At 44.0% G+C, this 23277-nt stretch overlaps 1 protein-coding gene across 2 annotated transcripts in view; it reads left to right on the plus strand.

Annotated features, from left to right (window-relative positions):
* Positions 1 to 23277, plus strand: part of ULK1 (unc-51 like autophagy activating kinase 1) — a 111341-nt gene that overhangs the window by 22889 nt on the left and 65175 nt on the right. For both annotated transcript variants that reach the window (XM_070762662.1, XM_070762663.1), the window contains 5 exons: positions 2815 to 2847; positions 3058 to 3094; positions 7020 to 7193; positions 8224 to 8297; positions 15571 to 15672. In XM_070762662.1, coding sequence (XP_070618763.1) covers positions 2815 to 2847; positions 3058 to 3094; positions 7020 to 7193; positions 8224 to 8297; positions 15571 to 15672 — 420 coding nt within the window. The remainder of the gene's footprint in view (positions 1 to 2814; positions 2848 to 3057; positions 3095 to 7019; positions 7194 to 8223; positions 8298 to 15570; positions 15673 to 23277) is intronic.

The following is a 23277-nucleotide window of genomic DNA, read 5'->3' on the forward strand; positions in this document are numbered from 1 at the left end:
AAGAGGAGTCGTGCGGTCGTTAAGGGAATCGGGCTTCCCTCATTGATTTTGCTTGTCGGAACCTGGCTGGGAAAGTCAATGGTGATGACATGCTGGCACATATTGGTTGCCGAGTGCCTAAATTCTTTGATCGCGGGACTGTAGAGACGCTGCCCTGATGTAAGGATCGTAACTCACTTCCCGCCCCCAGTGCGGTTCTAACTTCAGACCGTCACTAAACCAATGTGATTGTAATGCAAAGATTCCCTGCAGATAAATCTGGTGGGTGTCTTGTTTCTTTTTATTTTTGAGTGCTGCCACAAACATTTAAGACCCTGTTGGCCCCCTCCCGGTGGGTATGCGAGCCGTCGCCTGTTCTGTTGGGCTCTCTGGTAGAATCCTCCCAAAAAATCACAGGTACAAATTTCAGACACACACACATTTGAAACTTCAAAACAATGTTCTTTATAATGAAAATTCACTTAAACCAAGCCCTCTTTTAGTATAGCAAAGAGCACTCGTCTCCAAACAAACTGGTAATTGGTACAAGTCCCTTATCAGTTCTGTGATACTTAGCTTGCAGCTGTGAGGCAATTCACAGTCCTTCTTTCACAAAGTGAAACACACTTTGCTCTGGTTTAGTTTCAAAGCGGGGAAAAATCAGCACACAAAAAGTCAAAGTCAGTAAAGCAGTCACGAAACACAACAATCAGATAATCCTCCACAATGGCCAAACCCACAGGCTGCTATTTATAGCAGCCTCACTAAGTACTCCAGCCCCAACCAACCACAGGTGGCCTCATTTTCTTTGATAATAATCTCTCAGTTGTTGTTGCCTATGCATCGCTCTCCGCATGCGTGGCTGTATCATTAACTCTTGTTCCGAATCCAAGGAGGAGCTAGATAATTGATCTCCTTCTGAGCTGTCTGCCACACTCTCCTCTTCCCTGTCACTCATGTCTTCTTGGTCAGAGGAGCCTTCATCAGCAGATTCCACCGGGGGCAAAACAGGCCTGCAGCATGTGGATGTCTCCCCCACATCCACAGTCCTTGGGGCAGGAGCAGGGCCAGAGCTAACCACAACATCGCCCAACTCAGCTTTTTTAATTATTATTTATTAGACTTGTATGCCGCCCCTCTCTGGAGACCCGGGGTGGCTCACAACAATACAATACAAGTTTTGTATGCATTGTTGACTGGAGAGGACCATAGGAGGTCCTAGCTATCTCTTCTGACCTAGGATTCCACAAACCACGAAGCTGGCTCTATGTCCCAACCAAAAAACCCTTTTTTATTACATTACCGTGAATTCTTCTTATTCACATCTAGCAAAGTCTTTCAAGGGTGAATTTATAGTCACAGACCTTATTTGGCTTGGAGAGCTGCCAGCCTTCCCCAGACTCCAGGATTGAGCCATGTTTCTCCCCAACCTCCTCACTGTCCGAATCTGCCGCCCACCCCACTGGCCCACTGGTGGACCAAATATCATCCATCTTTCCTGCAAACACAGTCCTAAAGAAATAAATCCTGAAGCTTTACTCATATTTGTCTCTCTGCAACGCTCTCTACATGGAGCTACTTTTGAAAAGTGTTCGGAAACTTCAGATCGTGCAGAATGCGGCCGCGAGAGCAATCATGGGCTTTCCCAGATATGCCCATGTCTCGTCAAACACTCCACGGCTTGCATTGGCTGCCAATCAGTTTCCGGTCACAATTCAAAGTGTTGGTTATGACCTATAAAGCCCTACATGGCATCGGACCAGAATACCTTTGGCACTGTCTTCTGCCGCATGAATCCCAGCGACCGATTAGGTCCCACAGAGTTGGCCTTCTCCGGGTCCCGTCGACAAAACAATGCTGTGTGGTGGGCCCCAGGGGAAGAGCCTTCTCTCTGGCGGCCCCGGCCCTCTGGAATCAACTCCCCCCAGGGATTAGAATTGCCCCCACCCTCCTTGCCTTTTGAAAGCTCCTGAAGACTCACCTATGTCGCCAGGCATGGGGAAACTGATAGAAACATAGAAGTCTGACGGCAGAAAAAGACCTCATGGACCATCTAGTCTGCCCTTATACTATTTTCTGTATTTTATCTTAGGATGAATATATGTTTATCCCAGGCATGTTTAAATTCAGTTACTGTGGATTTATCTAGCACGTCTGCTGGAAGTTTGTTTCAAGGATCTACTACTCTTTCAGTAAAATAATATTTTCTCATGTTGCTTTTGATCTTTCCCCCAACTAACTTCAGATTGTGTCCCCTTGTTCTTGTGTTCACTTTCCTATTAAAAACACTTCCCTCCTGGACCTTATTTAACCCAGAACTGAACACAGTATTCCAAATGTGGTCTCACCAGCACTCTATATGATACACCCCTAGCTATTATGGTTTTATATATGGTTTGTTAGGTTGTGTGATTGTTTCTCTTTTTATAATAAGGATTTTAAATTGTTTTGTAACATTAGATTTGTACATAGTGTATTGTTGTTGTGAGTCCTCAAAGAGGGGCGGCATACAAATCTAATAAATTATTATTATTATTATTATCCTCCCCACCGTCCAAAAAACCAACCTCCCAAAAAATAGCAGATTTTTCCCTTCGTTCTGGGCCAGCTGGGAGAAAGCATCTCTATATTTCCTTTCCCTGCAAAGCTGGAGAAGAATATTTGAAAAGTCGCTTGGTTTTTCTCCCACAGTCAGCTATGCAGGCGTGACAAGTCTGGGCATGTCTGACTTCAAATGTTTATTTATTTTACATGATATTTTTCCTTTCTACTTTGAAGCATTCAAATTCCGAACGGCAACACGAAGTAATAATGGTATCATTGTTTTTTTTTTAGGAGATGGCAAACTCCGTTTATTTGGTGATGGAGGTGAGCGATTCTAAGATAGATTTTAATTTTGCCCATCTTATTTTTTTTTTTAAATAATTCATGCATGATTTTGTTTGCTTATGAAAATTTGATGCTGTTTTCATCCCGAAAGGCAGAGTGCTAGTTGTCATTTTATTTATTGACCTGAATGTCAAATAATTTGGCTTAGTTGATGAATTCTTACTTCTGTTTATTCTCCCTTCTTTATAGTATTGCAACGGTGGAGATTTGGCTGACTATTTGCACAGTATGTATTGTAAGAATACTGTCTGATCCCCCCCCCCCCTTTAATATTAACATCAATATTAGGAAATGGAAAATAATATCAGGCACAAAATCCCGTGTCATATGAGTTTCATTCATGCAGTTTCAAAGCTGTGTTCCAGATGGCAAGTTTGTCCTAGACTTCTAATTTCTTGTTGTTTTTCTTGTTGCTTTTTCCTTTTTAATTACAGGCATAATTAATGCCAACCGCACCTATTTTTATCCAGACTAAACAATCGAAGCATAGGTGGTCTGCAAGGCTAGTGAAACTTTTTAAAATTATTTTTATTGAATTTTTATTAACGAATGTCCAATACAAAACAGAAATCGAAGACAAAGTATACACATTTGAAAAGAAAGAACAAAATACAAAAAGTAAAAAGTAAACAAAAAAAATTAGAATGACGAAGAGACAATAAATTCACAATTGGAGAGATGCTTTGCTCTCTCCTTCTTTCCTTATTATATTTTGTAAATTTACAATATAATATTTAGTTTCCATAGGCTGGTGAAATTTTTATTAGTTTATAGAAATCGTTTGGGGCCTTTAATTGTTACATTTTCTACGGTCTTTTCCTCTTTATATATGTACCGTAGTTTTTGGAGTATAAGATGTACCCTTTCCCCCCTAAAAGAGGCTGAAAATTTGGGTGTGTTCAGAATGTAGCTTTTTTGAAGCTTTTTTTAGCCCTAGCAAGGTGCTAGCGATCTTCCCTGCTCTTACCTGTTTGCAGGCTTTTTTATTGCTACTCCTTTTTTAAAGCCTTAACAGGTTGCTAATGATCTTCCCTGCTTGCAGGATTTTTCCATTGCTACTCCTTCCAAAAAAGGTTTGTTTCAACCCTAATGAGGTTCTAACATTCTTCCAAGCTTACAGGATATTTTCATTGCTACTCCGAATAAGTTTTTTTCCAGCCCTAAGTCTTTGCAGGCTTGTTTTCATTGCTGTTCCCTCCAAAAATAAGTTATATATTGTTTATCATCTATCTAAACACTTTTCACATCAGATAATTAAGAAAACTCTTAAATGAACAAGAAGGAAAAAGAAGTACAATGATACTTCGTCTTACAAACGCCTCGTCATACAAACTTTTCGAGATGCAAACCCGGGGTTTAAGATTTTTTTGCCTCTTCTTACAAACTATTTTCACCTTACAAACCCACCGCCGCCGCTGGGATGCCCCGCCTCCGGACTTCCATTGCCAGCGAAGCACCCGTTTTTGCGCTGCTGGGATTACCCTGAGGCTCCCCTCCATGGGAAACCCCATCTCCGGACTTCTGTGTTTTTGTGATGCTGCAGGGGAATCCCAGCAGGCGAATCCCAGCAGCACAAAAATGGGCGCTTCGCTGGCAACGGAAGTCCAGAGGTGGGGTTTCCCAGCGAGGGGAGCCTCAGTGAAATCGCAGCATCGCAAAAACACAGAGGTCCGGAGGTGGGGTTTCCCATGGAGGGGAACCTCAGGGGATTCCCAGCAGCGCAAAAATGGGCGCTTCGGCTGGCAAAAGGGGTAAATTTTGGGCTTGCACGCATTAATCACTTTTCCATTGATTCCTATGGGAAACATTGTTTTGTCTTACAAACTTTTCACCTTAAGAACCTCGTCCCGGAACCAATTAAGTTTGTAAGACAAGGTATCACTGTATAATTATTTTACTTTGAACATTAGAGTAAGAAATATCTTAAATGAACAAGTGAAGAAAAAGGAGCATAACTATTTGAATGGATGTTCCCCATGCTGGAAGATTTAAGACAGAATGACTGGAGTTCATCCGCAATTCTTGATATTTAGAAAATATGTTTTCATTCAAATTCTGGTATAAGCCAACCATCTGATTAGAATTAAAAAAAAACCTCACTAGACTTTTTTAAATAGTTGGTCGTGTCTGTCCAGCAACACACAAAAAACCAAACTTTTCAAAGAGACTTTTGAAGTCTTCATGATCTCCAGACAGAAACCTGGCCCTATTGATAAATGTTTTAAGCAGCAGCGCTTTGTGATTTTCATCAACCTAATGCACTCAAGTCCTCCAAAACCGCCATCCTTTAAAAATAAAAGCTTTTAAAAACACGCAAACAAAAAGACGAAAAGCCATCGGGTTGATTAATCATCCTTGCCCAGTTCTTCCTGGCCTGGGTTCAGACACGTTCCGTGTTAATCCAGATTGTTTGTTCCTTGGGGCTTAATCTTTGCACCACGTCAACTTAATGTTGGATTCATTGTTGACAGCTTCTCACCGTTGAGATCCAATCAGAATAAGAGCTGGAAGGGACCTTGGAGGTTGTCTAGTCCAACCCCTGATCAAGCAGGAGGCCCTATACCACATCGGGCAAATAGTTGTCCAAACTCTTCTTAAAAACTTCCAGCGATGAAGAACTTACAACGTCTGGAGGCAAGCTGTTCCGCTGGTTAATTGTCCTCACTGCTTGGAAGTTTCTCCTTAATTCCAGGTTGCTTCTCTCCTCGATTAGTTTCCATCCATTGTTTCTTCTGTCATCTGGGGCTTTGGAGAATAATATGACTCCCCTCCTCTTTGTGGCAGCCTCTCAAATACTGGAATGCTGCTATCATGTCACCCCTAATTCTTCTTTTCTCTAGAGTGGCCAAACCCAAATCTATCTTTATCTATCTATCTATCTATCTATCTATCTATCTATCTATCTATCTATCTATCTATCTATCTATCTATCTATCTACCTACCTACCTACCTACCTACCTACCTACCATCTACCTACCTACCTACCATCTATCTATCTATCTACCTACCATCTATCTATCGATCTACCTACCTACCATCTATCTATCTACCTAACTAGCTACCATCTACCTACCTACCTACCATCTATCTACCTACCTACCTACTATCTATCTACCTACCTACCATCTATCTATCTATCTACCTACCATCTATCTATCTATCTACCTATTTACCTACCTACCATCTATCTATCTACCTAACTAGCTACCATCTATCTACCTACCTACCATCTATCTATCTACCTATCTACCTACCTACCATCTACCTACCTACTATCTATCTACCTACCTACATACCACCTTCCTTCCTTCCTTCCTTCCTTCCTTCTTTCTTTCCTTCTTTCTTTCTTTCTTTCTTTCTTTCTTTCTTTCTTGCCATTCTCCTGAGACTCAGGGTGGCTTACAACAAAGCTAATATAACATGTTAGAAATCTAAGTAAAATTACAATTTAAAAATCCCCATAGTTAAAACAGATTCATACCTCATATACGTACATTCATTCATTCATTCATTGGGCGGGGCAAGATATTAAAATTTTAATGGTCCCAAGCCTGCCGACAGAGGTGGGTCTCCAAAACTTTACGGAAGGCAGGGAGAGTAAGGGCAGTATGGATCTCTGAGGGCAGCTTGTTCCATAGGACCAGGGCCACCACAGAGAAGGCTCTTTCCCTAAGCCCCTCCAGACAACATTGTTGATGGGAATCATGCAACATTCTTTGTATTTTTTAGCCTTCAAGCCCTTAATCATCTTAGTTGCTCTTCTTTGCATTTTTCCCAAAGTCTCAACATCTTTTTTTGGAATGTAGTGACCAAAACTGGTTGCAGTGTTCCAGGTGTGGCCTTACTAAGGTTTTATAAAGCGGCACTAATGCTTCCCATGATTTTGATTCTATATTTATATAAGCAAGGATTGTATTAGCTTTTTTGGCTGCCGCCGCACACTGCTGGCTCCTGTTTAAGGGATCGTCCACTAGGACTCCAAGGTCCCTCACACAGGTGGTATTTTTGAGCCATGTTTCACCCAATCTGTACTTGTAGCTCTGGTTTTTCCTGCCCAGGTGTAAAACCTTTGGCAGTAAAATCTGTTTGGCAATAATCAATAATAATCAGCAAATTTTGCTGCTGTTTCCCCCTCTCTTCCTTTGGACAGGCATGAGAACTCTCAGCGAAGACACAATCCGTCTCTTTTTCCAGCAAATTGCAGGCGCCATGAGAGTTTTGCATAGCAAAGGCATCATTCACAGGGATCTGAAGCCCCAGAATATATTGCTTTCTTTCACGGGCGGCAAGAAGTCGAACCCGAATAACATCCGCATCAAGATCGGTGAGTGGGGAATGAAAGGGATGAAAGACACTATGTGAAAGAGAGAGAGAGAGAAAGGGAGAGAGAGAGAGATGGAGAGAGAAAGATGGAGAGAGATGGAAAGGGAGAGGATGGAGAAAGGATGGAGCGATGGAAAGAGAGAGAAAGAGATGGAGAGAAAGAGAGAGATGGAAAGAGAGATAAAAATAGAGATGGGAAAGGGAGAGAGATGGAAAGCGATGGAAGCAGAGAGCGATGGAAAGAGAGAGAGAAAGGGAGAGAGATGGAGAGAGGATGGAGAGATGGAAAGAGGTGGGAGCGATGGAAAGAGAGAGAAAGATGTAAAGAAAGAGAGAGAGGGAAAGAGAGATGAAAATAGAGATGGAAAGAGATGGAAAGGGAGAGAGATGGAAAGCAATGGAAGGAGAGAGCGATGGAAAGAGAATGAGAGAGGAATGGAAAGAGAGAGAGATGAAAAGAGAGATGGAAAGGGAGAGAGATGGAGAGAGATGGAAAGAGATAGAAGGAGAGAGCAATGGAAAAAGAGAGAAAGCGAGATGGAAAAACAGAGTTGGAAAGAGATGGAAAGATAGAAGGACTGAGTGATGGAAAGAAAGAGCGATGGAAAGAGAAGGAGAAAGATGGAAAGAGAGACAGTTGGAGAGAAAGAGATTGTTTACAATTTGATCTAAGACTCTAGTCCTGTTTGTGTTTTTCTGGGGTGATAATGGTAAATCCCATGGATTACAGCGGATTTTAATCTTTAGGAAATATCATTTGGGTTTGCTATCACCGATGGAAAAGTATGGGTGTGTTAATTTGGCTCCAGGCTGATCTCCCAGCTTTTCCTTATCACAATAATCCTTAAAAAACCTATTACAGTTGTTACTGTTTTTATCAATTTTTTTAAAAAAAAAGACAGCACAAAAGGAAGCAGGGCTGGGGAGGGGAGGATGAAAACAGCTTTTTAATACTTAATGGTTCTTGCCAAAACCAATTGTAACCCCTCCTCCATCTTTCCCCCCTTCCCCTATTTTGCTTCTTTGTGTAGCTGATTTCGGATTTGCACGCTACCTACAGAGTAATATGATGGCAGTGACGCTATGCGGGTCTCCGATGTACATGGTAAGGGACAGTTTGGTTTATTTACATTTTTTAACACACACACACACACACACCAAGTTGGTTTTAGAGTTGAAAAACTCAGAGAGTGCCACAAATTGTTGCTGTTTCTATTGCTCGAGAAAAAGCAGTGCTTGATGAGAGCAGCTGTCATTTATCCTGGGAAAGGAACTGGTTGTAGCCCCTGACTGGACTCCCTTGGTTTTGTTGTCATGTCCTTCCTCTCTAATATTGTGTCCAAGATTACGTACACAAAGCGACAAGTGGTCCTCCATCCCAAGTCTTGTTAGTCTGTATTTTGAGAACCTAGAAAGGGCGAGGATGGCGTTTGTTTGCCTAGGGCTGTGATGGTGAATCTATGGCATGTGTACCATAGGTGGTATTCAGAGCCATTTCAAAGGGCATAAGAACATAAGAACCTAAGAAGAGCCCGGCTGAATCAGGCCAAAGCCCATCAAGTCCAGCATTCTGTGTCACACAGTGGCCCACCAATTGTTTGTTTGTTTGTTTGTTTATTTTGTCCAATACACAATGAGGGTTTTAGTGGGTATATATCTATATACACATAGTAAAATACATGATGAAGGTTATAGAGGAGATACTCATAGTAAAATATATCTAAGAAATAATAGAAAAGAAGGTATAGTAATAGAACATATCAATGAAAGAATAGAAGAAGAGATATAGGAATAGAAGAAGGGCGTACATAAGTGCACTGATGTGCCTTTCGTCCCCTGTCCAATTGTCTTTCCTTTCCCTTTTATCATATATATTCTTTCCTTCCCACCTACTTCTCTTCCTCTTTACTTCCTATCTTTTATATATCACTTAATGTCTATTCTCTTTCATATGTATTGTATATTGGACAAAGAATAAATAAAATAATAAAATAAAATAAAAAGAAAGGTATAGGAGATATAGGAGAGCAATAGGACAGGGGACCGAAGGCACTCTAGTGCACTTGTACTCACCCCTTACTGACCTCTTAGGAATCTGGATAGGTCAACCGTAGATAATCTAAGGGTAAAGTGTTGGGGGTTTGGGGATGACACTATGGAGTCCGGTAATGAGTTCCACGCTTCGACAACTCGGTTACTGAAGTCATATTTTTTACAGTCAAGTTTGGAGCGGTTAATATTAAGTTTAAATCTGTTGTGTCCTCTTGTGTTGTTGTGGTTGAAGCTGAAGTAGTCATCGACAGGCAGGACGTCGTAGCACAGGATCTTGTGGGCAATACTTAGATCTTGTTTAAGGCATCTTAGTTCAAAATTTTCTAGGCCCACGATTGAAAGTCTAGTCTCATAGGGTACAGTGAACCCTCGATCATCGCGAGGGTTCCGTTCCAGGACCCCACGCGATGATCGATTTTTAGCGAAGTAGCGGTGCGGAAGTAAAAACACCATCTGCGCTTGCGCAGATGGTGTTTTTGCTTCCACTGCCGCCCGCCCTTCGCCCGCCCACCCCGTTGCTCGCGCCCGCCCACCCCATTGCTCACGCTGTTGCTGGGGCCGCTTCCCAGCTGGGGAGCCGAGCTAGGGAGTCCGGACCGCGCGCGCGTTGCTGGGGAAAGCGCGCACGCTTGGGGAATCCCTAGCTCCGCTCCCCAGCTGGGAAGCGGAGCTAGGGATTCCCCAAGCGCGCGCGCTTTCCCCAGCAACGCGCGCGCGGTCGGGACTCCCTAGCTCGGCTCCCCAGCTGGGGAGCGAGCTGCGATGTCCCCAAGCGCGCGGGCACCGCCCGCCCGCCCACGCTGTTGCTGGGGCCGCTTCCCAGCTGGGGAGCCGAGCTGGGGTGTCCCCGCGCGTGCCGCCCGCCCGCCCACGCCGTTGCTCGCGCCGCCGCTGGGGTCTTACGGGGGCAAGAGGGGGAAGACCCAGGGAAGCCTCTGCCCGGCGGGGAAACTCCACCATCTACGCATGCGTGGAAGGGCACGCATGCGCAGATGGTGGAGTTTACTTCCGGGTTGAAAACTCGCGAAATAGCCCTTTCGCGATCCTTGAGGACGCGAAACTCGAGGGTTCACTGTATTCTATTTCGAGTGGAGGAGTGAAGGGCTCTTCCAATTGTCCATGGGGATCTTGAGCAGAAAGAGAAGGCAAGACCCTCCCTTTCCCTTGATCCCCAACAAATGGGACCCAAGGGAATCCTGCCTGCTTCAACCAACATAGAGGCGGCACATGGACATCCGTTTCAATAACCACCGATACACTTGGCATCCATAAATCTGTCTAATCCTGCCTTGAAGCTCTCCAGGCTGACAGCTGTCACGCCCTCTTCTGGAAGGGAATTCCATAAACCAACGACCCTCTGGGTGAAGCAATATTTCCCTTTATTTGTCCTCGCTTTCTTACCTATGAGCTTTAGAGAGGGCCCCATCCTAGTATTGTGTGATAGAGAAAATAATTTTTCTCTACCCCCTTTTCTATCCCATGCATGATTTTATACCCTTAGATCAAGTCACCCCTTGAACGCCATCTTTCAAGGCTGAAGAGACCAAAGCGTTGCAACCTGGTTTCATAAGGGAGGTGCTCCATTTCCTTGATCGATAGGGCACGCGAGACCTTGCCCTATGTCAGCTCCAGATGATTTTTGACCTTGGGAAAGGCCATTTTGTCCTATGGATGCTTCAAGGATGCTTCTCTGAGTGCAAAAAACAGCATAGGGGGCAAACTGGAAGTCCTTTTTTTCCAAACTTCTGGTTTGCCTGTTTGGCTGTTTTTTCACATTCCAGGCTTCAGTGAGACATGTGCGAATGCGCAGGGGCAGTGCGGAGGGGTTGTGCATGCGTGGTAGAGAGGAAAGGGGTGTGGGCACGGGCACACACCAAAAAAGGTTCACCATCACTGACCTAGGAAGTTGCGTGATTCCTGGCAGAGGGACGATCCGATGGTCAGTAGCAGTAACTGTGAGAGGGATCCTGGAGTCCTGTGGCACCCGTGCCATAGGTTCACCATCCCTGGTAGAGGGTTTCCTGCCTAAGCAGAGGGGTTGACTGGAAGACCGCCAAGGTCTCTTTCAACTCTATGATTCTATTCTAATTTATTTAAAAATTGATATGACCGCACTCCAGCGACCCTCTCGTCGCCACTGCTAAATCAGTGCTCAGAGACTGCTTCAATCTAACAGGTTGGCGGTTCTTTTAATTCAAGCCGCGTTTAAACCAAACAGCGAATTTACTGATTATTTCTTTTTAGAGCATAACACAAAGGTTAAAGCAACAGACATACTCCAAAGCCCTCTTGATTCAATTAAGAAGATTTATGTGATGCGGACCTGGTTGGAAAAATCTTTCTCCAATGTGCAAAGAAAGAGTTTGTTATGGAAAAGGCAGTTGAGTTTGCGGAGAGGGGCGTCATATAAATCCAATAAATCTAATCTAATCTAATCTAATCGAGTGGATAGATCCATCCAGCATCTCTTGAGCTGGGTTTACATATATAAACCACGTTGGCTGAACCAGTTCAAGGCTCTTGGGGCTGTTTAGCATCTATCAAGATAAGAGATTTGGAAACTTGAAGGTTGGAAAGCAGTCCGTCAAGGATCTCAGCATGTTTAGTCTGTGGAGTAGATAATTACAGGGGAGGTACAACACCTGTTTTGAAATCTTAGAAGGGATGTTATAAAACAGACTGTTCTCTGTTGCTCCTGAGTGTAGGAACAGAACTGGTGGGTTCAAATGTTCAACTACAAATGCTAGCATTAGAAGGAACTTGATGGGTGATCTGAACCTGCGCAACAGGCTGCCACATGAAGTGGGTCGTTGGCCTTCAGGTCTCCCAATGGAGGCTGGATGGTCATCTGTGGAAGATAATCTAGTGCAGGAGACTTCAACCCCTGGGCCATGACCTACTACCGGGCTGTAGACTGTTTGGAATTGGACCATGTGGGCAGCGGGCGTGTTTGTGTATGCACACAAAGGTTTCCTCGCGTGTGAAACTCCTCTTGTGCGAGTGGTAGCCATCTTGCATTAACGCACAAAGCTTCCTTCAGCTGAGCGGTGGCCATCTTGCGTTCATGTATGAAACTTCACTCGTGTAAGTGGTGGCCATCTTACATTCACACACTAAAATTCCCTCTGGTGAACGGTGGCCATCTTGCATTCACGCATGAAACTTCCCTCAGGTACGCGGTGGCCATTTTGCACTCATGCATGAAACTTTGCTCACATGAGTGGTGGCCATCTTTCACTCACACTAAAGTTCCCTCAGGGGAGTGGTGACCATCTTGCATTAACGCATGAAACTTCCCTCAGGTGAGCGGTGGCCATTTTGCACTCACGCACGAACCTTTGCTCACATGAGTGGTGGCTATCTTGCACTCACACTAAAGTTCCCTCAGGTGAGTGGTGGCCATCTTGCATTAACGCATGAAACTTCCCTCAGGTGAGCGGTGGCCATTTTGCACTCACGCACGAACCTTTGCGCACATGAGTGGTGGCCATCTTGCACTCACACTAAAGTTCCCTCAGGTGAGTGGGGGCCATCTTGCATTCACGCGTGAAACTTCCCTCAGGTGAGCGGTGGCCATTTTGCACTCACACACGAAACTTTGCTCACATGAGTGGTGGCCATCTTGCACTCACACTAAAGTTCCCTCAGGTGAGTGGTGGCCATCTTGTGCTCACGCACAAAACTTCCCTTGTGCGAATAGGTCGTCATGCCCTCATGTATGAAGCTTCAATCGGAGCCACACGTACTATGGCATACCCCACCTACCACTTACAAGGAGCTATTCCAACTGCCCAGCCCACTGCTAGGCCACCAAGCCAGAAAATTTGAGGTCTGTTTATTTATTATTTATTAGTTTGGATGCCGCCCTTCTCCGAATACCCGGGGCGGCATACAAATGTGGATCCTGGACTGGGTAGAGGGTTGAGCTAGATGATCTCTAAGGTTGCTTCCAGCCTTCTGTTGAGTCATGTCCAAGACCTCTAATGTGAGGCTGAAGCCAGATGCATCGTATTAAATTCTGTGGAATTTGAGATGGAGGTTGTGAATTCATGTAGATTAGAGGTCTCAAACCCAGGCCACTTAAAGACTTGTGGACTTCAACCCCCAGAATTCCCCAGCCAGCTTTGCTGAGGTGAGGTGTTGAGCTTTTCTGGCTGAGGAATTCTGGGAGTTGAAGTCCACAAGTCTTAAAGTGGCCTGGGTTTGAGACCCATGATGTAGATAGTGTAGATACTGAGCTGTTAAGTTGGAGGTGGTGAATGATGGTGGATGACCTTCTGTTTGATAGACGCTCAGCTTTAAATACCACTTGCCCTGTCCGTTCTTGTGAGCTTTGGGTTGCCTTTGACTGCCATGGAATGACCCAAAAAGGACAAGTTGTACTCCTCCTCCTGTTCTTACTTGACCCTGGCCTGGCCTTCGTGGTTCCTACCGATGTTTTATGGTCTTGAAATGGAATGTACAGTTCGGGAAGTTGAACAGGTTCATGTGAACTGACCGGACACTAGCCAGATTGCCTGCAGGTCTGTTGCGACACATGGTTTGGGATCCTTGGAAGAAGCCTTTGGAGTGGAAAAAAAAGAGAATGCGACATTAGAAGCCTGGTTTTTTCCCCCCTGGGAGGAAGAGAGAAGAAAAAGTGAGAGAAGCTGATGAGATTTGACCAGAGATTTAAAATACCACAAAGATGTTAACATGGCAAGTGTTTTAGCCAGGTTCTTGTGGGTAATTCAGGAAACCCCTGTGCATAGGACAACGGGCACCAGGGGAAGAGCCTTCTCTGTGGCGGCCCCGTCCCTCTGGAATCAACTCCCCCCGGAGATTAGAACTGCTCCCACCCTCCTTGTCTTCCATAAACTACTTAAGACCCACCTATACCGCTAGGCATGGGGGATTTGAGACACCTTTCCCCCAGGCTTATTATAATTTATGTTTGGTATGTATGTGCTGTTTGATTTTTAATTATGATAGGGTTTTTAGTTTTTTTTAATATTAGATTTGTGCCAGTATAATATTGTTTTTATCGTTGTTGTGAGCCGCCCCGAGTCTTCGGAGAGGGGCGGCATACAAATCTAATAATAAATTATTATTATTATTATTATTATTATTATTATTATTATTATTAATAATGATGATGTGGTGGACCACGTGGCAATATGTCTTCAGATATATCCCTTTTGATATCTATTGAGCGAGGACAAATAAAGGGAAATGTTTCTTCACCCAGAGAATCGTTGGTTTATGGAATTCCCTTCCAGAAGAGGTCATGACAGCTGTCAGCCTTGATAGCTTCAAGGCAGGATTAGATAGATTCATGGATGCCAAGTGTATCGATAGCTATTGAAACAGATGTCCATGTGCCACCTCTATGGTGGTTGAGGCAGGCAGGATTCCCTTGAGTACCATTTATTGGGGGTCCAGGGAAAGAGAGGGTTTTGCCTTCCCTTTCTACTCAAGATCCCCATGGACAATTGGTGGGCCACTGTGGGACACAGGCTCCTCTGGCAGCCCACAAAAGCCCGAGATGGCCGGGATTAAAGGGGGAATGGCAGGAAACTGGCCTGGCTTTGGTGCCGCTCTCAAATTTCCTGGGAAATTTTTCTGAACTCGGGTTCTTAAGTAGAGGCTAAAAAATCTTGAACACCCGGTTCTTATCTAGAAAAGTTCTTTGAAAGAGGTGTTCTTAAGTAGAGGTACCACTGTACATACATACATACATACATACATACATACATACATACATACATACATACATACATATTTGGAGTGCCGCTGGTTATGAGTTTAGCAGAATGTTTTGTCAACTCACGTCGTGATTCTATCTTGCTGTTTCAACTTGTTTGGCAACTGGGAAGTGCCGCCCGCACGCTTCATTCTTTGTTTTGGTACGAAAGTGTGTTGGCATGTATTTTTTATTTTTGGGTTGGGGTTGGCTGGAGGCCAATGACTCATTGCCCAACTGAATGAAAACCATCCTGCCGAGTTGCATCGAAATAACAGTTGAATATCTCTTTTTTTCATTTCTCCAGCTTGAGCTGAGTCAAGGGATAAAGTAGAGGGCTTGCTTTTTTAATTTTGTTTTGGGTTTTTTGGGTCCACGTGGGATTAAATTCTGGGTTTTCTTTCCTCCTTCCAACAGATCCTGGCCAGATTATGGTGTGGCTTTCTCCTCCCTTTCATTAACTCCCCGGTTTAATTTGAAAAGAAAACTTAAATCTTTCTCAAATCCTCTGCTGGGAGGGCTGCTTGCAGGGTTTTGAGGGGGGGGGGGGTGATTTCAAAGCAGATGTGAGACCACACATGGGTTTTTCTCTGCTCCATTGTAGGCCCCGGAAGTCATTATGTCTCAACATTACGATGCCAAAGCTGATTTGTGGAGTATTGGGACGATAATCTACCAGTGCCTGACGGGAAAAGCACCGTTTCAGGTAAGAGTAAAAGTTCGTGGCTGTTCATTTCTCCTGCGACTTTGGGAATCTATTAACTACGTTGCTATTGCTTGTCCCAGAGGTGTTTTTTTTCCTTTTTCAAGAGGCAACTGGACTTTCATTCAATTTCAATTTTCAATTCAATTTATGAGATTTGTATGCCTCCCCTCTCCGAAGACTCGGGGCGGCTCACAACAATAAAAACAGTATAACAATGGAACAAATCTAATAATAAAATTACATTAAAACCCCCCAACAATTTAAAAACCATACAACACATACATACCATACATAAATAATATAAACCCAGGGTCTCAATTTCCCCATGCCTGACGACATAGGTGGGTCTTCAGTAACTTACGAAAGACAAGGAGGGTGGGGGTGGTTCTGATCTCCGGGGGGAGTTGATTCCAGAGGGCCAGGGCCGCCACAGAGAAGGCTCTTCCCCTGGGGCCTGCCAGACGACATTGTTTGGTCGACGGGACCCGGAGAAGGCCAACTCTGTGGGACCTTATCGGCTGCTGAGATTCGTGCGGTAGAAGGCGGTTTCGGAGGTATTCTGGTCCAATGCCATGAAGGGCTTTAAAGGTCATTACCAACACTTTGAATTGTGACCGGAAACCGATCGGCAGCCAGTGCAGGCCATGGAGTGTTGTAGAAATGTGGGCGAATCTAGGAAGCCCCACGATAGCTCTTGCAGCCGCATTCTGCACGATCTGAAGTTTCCGAACATTTTCATGGGTTTTTTTGGAGGATGTTTCACTTTTCACCCAAGAAACTTCCTCTGCGTTCTGGAAACTGGATGGTGGGGAATGGAAGGATTTATACTACATATACTAGTTCTGTGCCTGCTCAGGAAATAGTCAGGGACAGGAAACATTTTGTGGCTCCTGATGCTTTCTTTTCCATGGGAAATGGGTCCAAATGGTGTTTTGAGTGTTTGAGCCTGCCAACCTCTGAAGTAGACTTAGCCACTTCTTGCAACTGTTCTTTATATGTTACTCGCCCAACTTCAGTCAAACCCAATGGCATCTGCAGGGCTTTCTTAAGACAATGAGACAGAATTATTCCGATGTCATCCAGCTCAGGGCAAGCAGCAAGGAATATAAACTAATATAAACTTCACTGGAGATGTTTAAATTGGGTGTGTGCCTGTGGCTTTTGAGGATATTATAGTGGACTTCTGAACTGGGCAGAGGTCAGATTAAATGATCTTCACTATCCCTCCCAATTCTTCTCTTCTTCAGATGTATGAAAATCCTGGTTGATGGCTTAGCATAGGGTGTGAATTTACCTTCTTGTGGTTTAATGCTTTCAACTTAAGTCATGGTGGCTGACCGGCTTATTTGAGGGCAGTGTTTGAGATCGCCTTCCTTAGATGTGGATAAACATGTACCTTCTCTAGTTGATGCCTGTCATTTGTATAGTCCACATCTGTAGTGTGAACGCAGGAGTGGGCTTCAAAAATTCTAGCAAGGAGTTCTTGGTTTCTGGGTGGCCGTGGCTGTCGTGGGTGTCGCCTACTTGGCCTCCTGCACCAAGGAATGGAGGTGTTTTTGCCCTCCCCAAGCTCTGGAAGCTTCTCTCAAGCCTCCATGAGGGTGAAAATGACCTCCATAGGCTCTGAAGGTGACCTGAACCGCCAGTAGGCCCATTTTTCACTCTCCCCAAGCCTCCGTGCGCGCCCTGCATTTACCTGCATCCAAAATGGGCCACGTGGGGATTCCTGGGAGGGATGGGACTCAGAGGCAGCGAGGAGGATCACGCAGCTCCCATACACCTGGCGGAAGGCTGCATCCCATACACTGCCTCCCATGCACTGGCTGCTGCTGCTGCTACCTGCTTCCTCTTCCTTCCCATGCTGAAGGGCTCCCCTCTCCTCTCACTCGCTTGCTTTGTAGCCGGCGCCTTTCCTTCGCTGTAGTGACTCCTCGGCTGCCCAGAGCGAAGGGAGCATTTCTTTTCCTGGGCGCTGGCAGAGGTTTAATTCTTCCTCCAAGCACCCAGAGAAAGGAAAATGCTTCGTTTGCTCTGAACTGCCAAAGCCTCCTTAAGCACCACCAAAAGGCTCCTCCGGCAGTCCAGATGGTTGGACTTAAAGGGGAAATGGCAAGAAACTGGTTTGGGCCTTCATGCCGCTCTCAAATTTCCTGGGAAATTTTTCCGGGCTCGGGTTCTTAAGTAGAAAATGGTTCTTGAGAAGAGGCAAACAAATCTCGAACACCCGGTTCTTATCTAGAAAAGTTCTTAAGTAGAGGTGTTCTTAAGTAGAGGTACCAATGTATAAGTGTTTCTGTTGGCTACTTGTGTGAGTTTTGGGGGACAGTCCTGAGAGACGTTTCTGGTGTTCTCCTTTCCAAGCAACTAATCAAGGTCAACCACCCTTCATCAACTTAGGCCCGACTTATCTACAGGCCATGTGCTAATAACAACCTTATCTGTGGCTGCAGAGAAAGAAGTGAATGCTGATTAGATAAGATGATGAATTTTAGAAAGCTATCAAAATGCAGAGATGCCTGACTTCCCAGCCAGCTGGTCTTAAAAGAATAATAATAATGATAAAAGAGACCTCAAATACAGTCCTGGGAAAAAGGAAGAATTCAAAACAGTCTGATTTGCATAGGCTGTTGCCCCGAAGCCATTTCGTGTTATGCAAATATTTGGAAAAACGGGTAGTTCCACCCTCGCCCTATAAAAGCGAACAAAAGCTTCCATAAAGTTGTAGCGAAGGGGGAGACAAAGGGTATTGTTCCTCACAGAGGCGCATAGTTTTCAAACGGATTTTATTTTAATATTTTTTGGTTAATGGTACGGTGAGTTCTCCAGGGCACATATCCTGTAAACCAGTGGTCTCCAACCTTGGCAACGTTATGAGGTGTGGACTTCAGCTCCCAGAATTCCTCAGCCAACATGGCTGGCTGAGGAATTCTGGGAGTTGAAGTCCACACCTCATAAAGTTGCCACGGTTGGAGACCTCTGCTGTAAACGGTGGAAACAGCTAATAAATAGCACTCCATTTTAAACAGCAGCCAGAACGTCAAAAAGCAAAACCGAGCTTTTTACGTATCAAAATGCTACACTGGTTTATTAGAAAGGCAGGGTTGTTAAGCCATGATACTGTTTCCATCCTCAGATAGTGCTCTACATATGACCACAATGGAACCCAAAATTTCTATTGCTAAGCAAGACGGGTTATTTATTTATTTATCTTTTTTAAAAATATATATTTTATTGGTTTTTGCACATACATAACACAATACAAACAACAAACAACAGTGCTCTGTGCATGTCTTCCCATCACCCGACTAAACATACATTCCCCACCACCAATTGGGGGGGTTCAAATATTTACAAGTATATATTCTGTTATTTCCTCAGCTCTGATTTGCATTTATTTAAAATTCAAAGAGTGATTGGAGTTTATTTTTCACCTTTTCGTCGCAAATTTTACTTAACATATAATCTTTCACCTTGTCCCATCGCTCCATCAGTTTCTCCAGTTTGTTTTCATTAAAGTTGTTTAATCTTATTTCCATAATTTCAAAGTGAATGTGATCCACCATGTACCAGTGCCAATTCTATAATGTCCATTTTTTAGCTTCAGTGTTTATTTATCAATGCCTGAACAATGTCACATCTGAGTGTCATACGTTCTAATACAAATAAAGTAATATTAAACCATATTTGTTTCATTTAACAAGCTTATATAATAAGCTTGTTAAATGAAACAATATCTGTAATAACAATACATATATTTTTATTGAATTATTTAATCATTCAATATTTCAGTGTCATTTCTATGCCATTTATTTATTTACTTACTTACTGATTTGATTTGATTTGATTTGATTTGATATGCATGCCGCTCCTCTCCGTAGACTCGGGGCGGCTCACAACAATAATCCTATTCTAAGTGTCATACCTTTTAATACACATAGCAGATTGGAGGCTAAAACATATGAAAAACGGTTGCAGGAACTGGGCATGGCTAGTTTAATTAAAAGAAGGACCAGGGGAGACATGATAGCAGTGTTCCAATATCTCAGGGGTTGCCACAAAGAAGAGGGAGTCAAGCTATTCTCCAAAGCACCTGAGGATAGAACAAGAAGCAATGGGTGGAAACTAAACAAGGAGAGAAGCAATTCATAACTACAGTGTTCCCTCGATTTTCGCAGGTTCAAACTTCACGAAAAGTCTATGCCACGGTTTTTAAAAAATATTAATTAAAAAATACTTCGCGTTTTCCCCCCCTATACCATGGTTTTTCCCGCCCCGATGACGTCATGTGTCATCGCCAAACTTTTGTCCGCCTTTAATAAATATTTTTTTTTATAAACTTTAATAAATAACCCTGGTGAGTAATAATCTAAGTGGTTGCTAAGGGAATGGGAAATTGCAGTTTAGGGGTTTAAAGTATTAAGGGATGGCTTGTGATACTGTTCATAGCCAAAAATAGTGTATTTACTTCCGTATCTCTACTTCGCGGAAATTCGACTTTCGCGGGCGGTCTCAGAACGCATCCCCCACGAAAATTGAGGGAACACTGTAAGGAGAAAATTCCTGACAGTTAGAACAATGAATCTGTGGAATAGCTTGCCTCCAGAAGTTGTGAATGCTCCAACACTGGAAGTTTTTAAGAAAAAATTGGATAATCATTTGTCTGAAATAGTATAGAGTTTTCTGCCCAAGCAGGGGGTTGGATTAGAAGACCTTCAAGGTCCCTTCCAACTGGTTGTTGTTGTTGTTACATAGAATATTATTAATCATATTTATTACTTAAGCTTATATAATTATCAAACCAGGAAAGAAAACCATGGTTTACAAAGCTGGGCACACTAAACCCCGATCGGGTGCCACGTCATCATACCTTAAACAGAGCTGGAGAAAAAGACAGAAGAGATTTAAGAATGCCGATTAATTATAAATAGAACTTAACATTTGATACTCAGCAGCTGTTGACATTATTCATACCTTCTGGTCTTTTCCACCATAAAATCTGCTTATCACAAATTCTGGATTTTGGGGATTCCTGGCTTCTTGTTTCAAGTCTAACCTGTTGGAGAGGCTCCCATCATGTTTAATCTTGTAAAAAAAAACAACACCATAACTGCAAACAGAATGCTGCCTTTTGTTTAAGATATGTGGAAGTCATGTGGTTTCCTACGTTTTGCTATATTCTTATCTGCTGCTGGTTCAGCAACTCCTTTTTGGCCAACTTGAGCATGTATTTTGGGTCTGGCAGGAAGGGAGGATGTCATAAATGTCCTAGCTGCCTTGCCCAGTGTTCTGGAAATGGAGTTCTTAGAAGTCTTGACCAGCTTAGCCAAAGATTGCTCAGAACAGTGCAGTCAGGCAGTAGGGAAAGCAAGTAGAATGCTTGGCTGCATAGCTAGATGTATAACAAGCAGGAAGAGGTGATATCATCCAAGGGCATGGGGTGAGGTATCATCAGTACGCTGATGATACCCAGCTTTACATCTCCACCCCATGTCCAGTCAACGAAGCAGTGGAAGTGATGTGCCGCTGTCTGGAGGCTGTTGGGGCCTGGATGGGTATCAACAGACTCAAACTCAACCCTGATAAGACGGAGTGGCTGTGGGTTTTGCCTCCCAAGGACAATTCCATCTGTCCTTCCATCACCCTGGGGGGGGGGGGGGATTATTGACCCCCTCGGAGAGGGTCCGCAACTTGGGCGTCCTCCTCGATCCACAGCTCACATTAGAGAAACATCTTTCAGCTGTGGCGAGGGGGACGTTTGCCCAGGTTTGCCTGGTGCACCAGTTGCGGCCCTATTTGGACCGGGGGTCACTGCTCACAGTCACTCATGCCCTCATCACCTCGAGGCTCGACTACTGTAATGCTCTCTACATGGGGCTACCTTTGAAAAGTGTTTGGAAACTTCAGATTATGCAGAATGCAGCTGCGAGAGCAATCATGGCTTTCCCAAAAATGCCCATGTAACACCAACAGTCCGCAGTCTGTATTGGTTGCCGAACAATTTCCGGTCACAATTCAAAGTGTTGGTCATCACCTATAAGGCCCTTCATGGCACCGGACCAGGGTATCTACGAGACCGCCTTCTGCCGCACGAATCCCAGCGACCGGTTAGGTCCCACAGAGTGGGCCTTCTCCGGGTCCCGTCAACAAAACAATGTCGTTTGGCGGGCCCCAAGGAAAGAGCCTTCTCTGTGGCGGCCCCAGCCTTCTGGAACCAACTCCTCCCGGAGATTAGAATTGCCCCCACCCTCGCCTTTCGTAAGCTCCTTAAAACCCACCTCTACCGTCAGGCATGGGGGAACTGAGGTATTCTTTCCCCCTAGGCCTTTACAATGTATGCATGGTATGTTTGTTTGTATGTATGTTTGGTTTTACAAGTAAGGGTTTTTTAACTGTTTCAGTATTAGATTTAAATGCTGTTTTGTACTACTGTTGTTAGCCGCCCCGAATTTACGGAGAGGGGCGGCATACAAATCCAATAAATAATAATAATAATAAATATTTGAGATCCCGCTGTATAGAGTGCTGGTGAGACCCCAGTTGGAATACTGTGTTCAGTTCTGGAGACCTCACCTACAAAAAGATATGGATCAAATTGAACAGGTCCAAAGACGGGCTGCAAAAATGGTGGAAGGTCTTAAGCATAAAACTTAACAGGAAAGACTTCATGAACTCAATTTGTATAGTTTGCAGGACAGAAGGAAAAGGGGGGGGGGCATGGTTGAAATATTTAAATATGTTAAAGGGTTAAATAAGGTCCAGGAGGGAAGTGTTTTTAATAGGAAAGTGAACACAAGAACAAAGGGGCACAATCTGAGGTTAGTTGGGGGAAAGATTAGAAGTAGCGTGAGAAAATATTATTTTACTGAAAGAGTAGTAGATGCTTGGAACAAACTTCCAGCAGACGTGGGTGGTAAATCCACAGTGACTGAATTCAAGCATGCCTGGGATAAACATATATCCACCTAAGATAAAATATCCATCCTAAGTTAAAGTACAGGAAATAGTTTAAAGGCAGACTAGATGGACCATGAGGTCTTTTTCTGCCATCAATCTTCTATGTTTCTATGTTTCTAAATCCTGGAAGCAAACAAGACAAGGGGGTTAGGGGAGTGAAAATAGGGTCTTCCTGAATTCATGTTTCAGAAGATGTAGCGGTAGACATCTTCATTCCGTCCGTGTCATTTTTTATTTTAGGATAGTTTGGTTTTTGGCCAATGTTGAGTAAACCAATGAAGGTTGAAGTGGGGAAATTATAACCCACGGTGTACTTGTCACCTGTGATGGGTGGGCATAATTGATCATTCATGATCATGTGATGGAAAGGACCTCTTTCTGCAAGGATCATGCAGAGTTAATGGGCACCATGGGCTGGAGAGTTTGGCCGAGAGACCATCACTTCAACTTCTTGATTCAGTGGTTAAAATGCAGTGTTGCGGGCTAATTCCGCTCACAGCCAGGAGTTCGATCCTGACTAGCTTAAGGTGGACTCAGCTTTCCATCCTTCCGAGTTTTGATCAAGTTTCGATCATTTCTTTCCTTCCCTTTTGCTCTCTTAAGTGCTCCATGTGCTTCGTAAGTGGGTTTTAATGCTCTCCAGGGCCACCT

This window comes from Erythrolamprus reginae, chromosome 10, assembly GCF_031021105.1.
Source record: "Erythrolamprus reginae isolate rEryReg1 chromosome 10, rEryReg1.hap1, whole genome shotgun sequence".
Lineage (NCBI taxonomy): Eukaryota > Metazoa > Chordata > Lepidosauria > Squamata > Dipsadidae > Erythrolamprus > Erythrolamprus reginae.